Genomic DNA, 5,793 nt, shown 5'->3' on the forward strand with positions numbered 1-5,793 from the left:
GAATGGAAACAGCACTTTCAGATGAGAGGGGAGAACAAGGGGGGGTCTTGTGCTACAGCCAGCTCAAGCATCAAACACATTTCAGAAGCGTGGAGTGCAGCCCAGGCTGCCAGCACACCTTATAAAGCTGAGCTCAGGCAGGCCCTGCTGAGATGGCTCTGGGTGGCCTCTCTCAGAGCTGCTAAAGGGAATCTCTTCAAGCTCCTTCCTAGGCTCTTTCAAAGAGACATGGCACAAACTGGACTTATGATTTTTCTGCTCATAAGCTTACTACTGCTGGATCAGACCATCAGCCAGGCTTCCAAATTCAAAGCCAGGAAGCACAGCAAACGTAGAGTGAAAGGTACTGGGTCTGAACTGGGAGGAGGGATAGAACCTTATAGACTATGCAAATTTACTGTGTACTTTAAACAGCACTGCATGAACCAGAAACTAACATTGCACAAATGTTTATTTATAAAGGACACTTGAGTCTATATCATATCTGTCTTTTAAATATTTTTATGTGAGCTAGCAAAGCCACAAATGAGGTGCCAGAATGAATTATGAAAATAGAGCTGTATAACAGCTGCAAATATATTGCTCTGTTCTGGCTGTTCACCTCTGTCAACATTATTCAGAACTCACAGGTACAGCTGAGAGAGGACTCTGGCTGATCATTCTTGGTTATGCAGCTATATTGACTAAGATCAGAAAAATGGAAATTCATGTATATGGGGGAAACAAGCAGAAGTATTCAGGCACCAAGGATTATTGTTCAGATTTTTGCACCATTTCCTAATTTTAACAGAATGTCTGTCTACTCTTTGTGCAGCTGTCTACTCTGTCTACTCTTATGCAGCTATATTGACTAAGATCAGAAAAATGGAAATTCATGTATATGGGGGAAACAAGCAGAAGTATTCAGGCTCCAAGGATTATTGTTCAGATTTTTGCACCATTTCCTAATTTTAACAGAATGTCTGTCTACTCTTTGTGGAATATTACTCCACTTGTATGAAAAACACTGTGAAATGGCAAGTCAAACTAATTAGCAGGTCAACATCAATGAATTAGTAGAAGATAAAGCATCAGTTCCTACAGCAAAGCTTAAGAGTAAATAAAAACCCGCAGGATGTTGTTTAGAAATGTCTGTGTATTTAATTTAAAGGTGTATTTCTAATAAAAGCAGGTATGATGGAGGCTCACTGATGGCAAGTATTTGAACTCCTATTTAATTTTTTAAAAATGTGGCTTTGATAAAGCCATTATACAAGAAGATTGAGCTGCTCTGGAGTCACACAGTTGTAGACACTTCCTTCTCCTTTGGGATCTCCAGGGTTTGAAGCTTAGGTGTCCTAAGGACAGGCTGCTTATACATTTTTTGTGCTAGCACAGGGTAGCACTGATTGGACAGCACAAAATTCTGCCTTGGGGAAGCAGGGACCCCTGAAAGATATTATGATGATTAGAAGGAAAAAAAATGGAAAAGAGGACATGAAAATGGAGTTATGGGCAAATTAGCTTCTTGTGCCAACATTTTCTTGTGCCAACATATTCTTGGTGCTTTTTTAAGTGCTACAAAATGCTGATTCAGAGTGATTTTGTGTGACTCAAGTCCCCAGGCCCCTCTGTACTGAGGGACAGAGGAAGGCTAACCCTGGGAAGTAGAGATTGCAGCTCAGCAAGCACATCTGCAACGTTCAGACTGTCAGGTTGGATTCTATTTGTCATTCCTCCCTGTGCTAAAACTAGAGTTGTGTGAAAGTTTCATGCTCACAGAAATAACATTGCTTTGAAGAAACACAACTTGTGTCCTGCTATTTTTGGTATGCCATGTCCATACATCAGAGTGTACAGTTTCAAAAGAAAAAGGGACATTTTCTGTAAATTAGATACCAGCTCACTAAATAATGATTAGCTACAACAATGATTTTCAAACAGTTTTTAGGGCAACATCCATTATAAAATATGAGAAGGAAAGGTAAAGGTGGGTTCCTCATGTTTTTTATAGAAATCCTAGAGGAATGTTTTCATTAAGAACAAATCTTTTAAAAGAGTCAAAAAGCATTTCAGCAATGCAGCAATATCAGCATGATCTTTTGAAACAGCTTTTAACATGTAATTTTAATTTTTTTTTAATGTGTGCATATTTGTTAATTTCTATATATTCTTTTTGTGTAAGAAAAAGATGACCTGAAGACCCAGATTGACAAATTGTGGCGAGAAGTAAATGCTCTGAAGGAAATACAAGCACTCCAGTCAGGTAAAGCAGCTCATGCTGGTCAGTGGCTTCCAAAAGTTCTCACTGCCTCTCTTCTTCACTCCCACCTCTCTCTTTAAGGGGATTTTATGACTGAGGAGTGCAGCTCCATAAAACCATGGTGTGCCATAGCTTTACCAGACAAGTGCTGAAGGAAGCATTCAAGTAAAATCAGGTCTCAGCTACTGGGGAATGAGTGGTGATTCTTCACTGAGGGCAAGAACTACTTCTGTCTTTGCTATGCACAACTTCAAGCTCTGAGTTTTGTGTCATCAAAGGCAGCACAGTGAGGGTTCCTGGGTCTGAGAGTTCAGGTGGTTGTGAGTTAAGTGCCCAGCTTTGATATGAACATATATTCAAATGTGAATGTCGCCATAAAACCTCAAAGTTATATCCACTGTGAGTTCAGAAGTATTCAAGACCAACAGGCAGAGTCCTTTAAGTATTTAAATAACCAGATGGAAATTTCCAAACAAAATAAGAAGGGTAAATACACATGTACCTACTAGACAGTTGTGCTTTTTCACAGCTGTTGACATAAAACCTGGCATTTAAACATGTACAAGAGGACATTACAGAGGAAATTACATCATTCTCATGAAACAGAATGTATTTTCCTTAGGGATGGTAATATCTGGGTTGTTCAGTTTTATGTCTTGGGTTACATAGAGCTTTTGGGGCTTTACAAAATATTTTTATTTCAAATGTCTTATAAGAAGGCTTTAGAAGTTTCTTAAAAGAAGGAGCCTGTTCTAGACAAGTAACTCTTGTTTAAAAGTAATTCTTGTGTTACTTCCAGAAGGAGCTTGAGAGGAAGCATGCAGTGGCTTAGAAATGAAACCAGAACTGGGAGGCTTTCTCTCCTCAAAATTTATTTTGAGCTTTATTCTAAATTTATAACCCACACCGTGCAATTGGAATCCAAATCTGGCAAAAAGACACCTCTCACCCCCCTAGATCTGACTGTCTTTGTTAATGTCCTTGTAACAACTTTAAAAAGGAGCTCCATTTTTAGCTTATGAACATTTCCAAGACACAATATAAAAATCTGATTTCTTCTTTTGCTTGAACTTCCTGGGCCTCCTTTCTACACAGAGTGAAATGTGAAATGCTGCCACACAATATTTTGCAGCACATACTCCCTCCCTAAAGATATCCAGTCCTTATCATTGCTGCAGCATTGCTGAAGTCTCTCTGATCTTTCCTTTCTGATCTTTCTCTCTTATATCTTAAATATAAATTTGTTAAAGAGTTCCACATTTAATAAATAGGTTCATTACTTAGGCCATTGGAAGGGTTAAAATTTGAAGGTTAAACCCTAATAGAAAATATGACTCTGAAAATGCAGCTAAGGAATGCAATGAATACTACAACTGGAAATACTAAAAACTTGAGACATAAGATGTAGTCCAAAGTGACTTCCATATCCTATTGGTCAGAGACATAATTATTTTTTTACAAGAACAGATGACAGGAATTAAAAAGAGATTATAGAAAACATCAGGACAGAAGATGTACAAAAGTACAAGATGATCTTAAACAATAAATTAAATAATACGCAAGTAAAAACATTCAGGATTCTAAAACTAATTGTTACAGGAGTCTATTCCAGGCCTTTGGTACCTTCCTCAGCTCAGAACAAACACTTCACCAAAGAGGGTTCACTTTGCCATCATTATTTTTCTTGGGAGAATCAGTTTTTCACAAATCTGCATTAGGAGAGCAGGAAGGCAAAGTTTAAGGATTCCCTCCTGTGTTCCTGCCCCCACAGACCTCGGGCTGGAACAACCCCAGAGCAGCTCTGCAAGGCAACTCCAGTGACAGAGCAGCTGCCAGATTAACCCTCTGGGCCATTCAGACTTTACATCAAGACTTCCCCAGCAGAAGTAAAAGCGAACAGATTTATAAATTCAAATCTTCAGAAGATTGGGTCCAGATTGTTCTGTAAGCTCAGTAATAAGAGTGCACTTTTTTAATGCATTTATAGATTTAAGTCACTTTACCGCATTTGGATTTAGAATTTGAAGGGGGAAACTTTGCTGGAAAGAAAATAAATAAATTCCAAGGGAGGTGAATATGCAATCTTCTACAGGTAGAATTACACTTTTAGTAATCACTCAGAGATTTGTATTACGAATTTCAAATCAGTATTTTCCTGGAGAGCAGGAAAAATTTAATACAACACATTTCTGTCCTGCCTTTGCTTGCTGGAAGCTTAGATAAGATGTAAAAATTTACTTTACTTAAATATCACCAATATTAAAAGACATTTAGATCGGTCTCCACTATAAAGCCAAATACAGATTTCCTGATAACCAACTTACATCTGGCAACAAAACAAGCCTCATCCATTCCATCAGTTTCAGGACTGCTGAAATAAGGTAGAAAATATGTGAAAGCAGCACTCTTTGGTAAAAGGGGCGCTGAGAACAGGCCTGGGTTATATTTCAGCAGTCTGTTTCCAAAGGCACGCTGATGTGCTGGCTGCACACAGCGTCCTACATGAACTGGAGCACCAGCAGGTAAGCCTGACCTTACTCCAAATTTAGGGCCAAGTCTGTGGAGTCAACAGCCTTTCACTTGCTGAAGGATTTGTCTGCTCAAGTTCCAAGGTGCTTTTGGAAAATTATCGTTTGGAGAACCATCACTGAAAGCTGAGGCGCAGACTGGTACTGACTGTGCAAACTCCTGTCTGTTCACAGTGTGCCTTCGTGGGACCAAAGCCCACAAGAAGTGCTACCTCATGCCAGAAGGCACCAAGCACTTCCACGAGGCCAATGAGGACTGCATAGCCAAGGGGGGGACGTTGGCTATCCCCAGGAACAATGAGGAAACCAACACCCTTCGCGATTACGGCAGGAAAAGCGCGCCCGGCGCGGCCGACTTCTGGCTGGGTGTCACCGACATGGCCCACGAGGGGAGGTTTGTGGATGTCAATGGAATGGCTCTGCTCTACTCCAACTGGGACCGTGCCCAGCCCAACGGGGGCAAGAGGGAAAACTGTGTCTTCCTGTCTCAGGCAGCCCAGGGCAAGTGGGTGGATGAGGTGTGCCGCACTGCCAAGAGATACGTTTGTGAATTCCTGATCCCATAATCCCAAACCAGGCCATGTTTTGGGTTATCAACACACACTTTTGCTTAGTAACCCCTCCCACTTAGAGAGTGGCGAGTTAAAACTATCCCTCTCCTGCCTTGAACTCACTCTTTCCTGAAACATAAGTTTTCTCTGTTAATTTATTTTCTATTCATATGCTAAAAACGTTTAGTGAGTACTCTCATTATGTACAGGGATATATATTATGTTTTAGGCTACATTGTATCATATTTTGGCATATTACTTCAGCCTGATGTTTGGGCTCCTTCACCTCCTAATTCTGTACTTTAATTAGAAAATACTGCTGCATGGTAACCCTTTCCAGTATGAGCAGAAGGGATCCTCTCTGTTCTAAAGTTTAAGGGGGACTTTGGGATTATGTGAGCTCCTGTGAAAAACAAAGATCATCCTTTACAAAGTATAATTGGAATAATCTGTGGCCAAGAGTTTTACCTGT

The 5,793-nt window shown here is 40.1% G+C and overlaps 1 protein-coding gene across 1 annotated transcript; it reads left to right on the plus strand.

Annotated features, from left to right (window-relative positions):
* The first annotated feature begins 228 nt into the window (after positions 1–228).
* Positions 229–5,336, plus strand: CLEC3A (C-type lectin domain family 3 member A). The gene is made up of 3 exons (XM_071440162.1): positions 229–343; positions 2,165–2,245; positions 4,945–5,336. The coding sequence occupies exons 1-3, from the start codon at positions 229–231 to the stop codon at positions 5,334–5,336; spliced, it is 588 nt and encodes a 195-aa protein (XP_071296263.1).
* Positions 5,337–5,793: the final 457 nt, after the last annotated feature.

This window comes from Agelaius tricolor, unplaced genomic scaffold, assembly GCF_023055355.1.
Source record: "Agelaius tricolor isolate 1412-34295 unplaced genomic scaffold, bAgeTri1.0.p SCAF_15, whole genome shotgun sequence".
NCBI classification, from domain to species: Eukaryota; Metazoa; Chordata; class Aves; order Passeriformes; family Icteridae; genus Agelaius; species Agelaius tricolor.

Excerpts from the sequence above, each read along its gene's own strand:
- CLEC3A (XM_071440162.1), top strand. The coding sequence starts at position 229 with ATGGCACAAACTGGACTTATGATTTTTCTGCTCATAAGCTTACTACTG. Across the intron at positions 344-2,164 it reads CAGCAAACGTAGAGTGAAAG|AAAAAGATGACCTGAAGACC; the intron begins GTACTGGGTCTG and ends TTTTTGTGTAAG. Across the intron at positions 2,246-4,944 it reads AATACAAGCACTCCAGTCAG|TGTGCCTTCGTGGGACCAAA; the intron begins GTAAAGCAGCTC and ends GTCTGTTCACAG.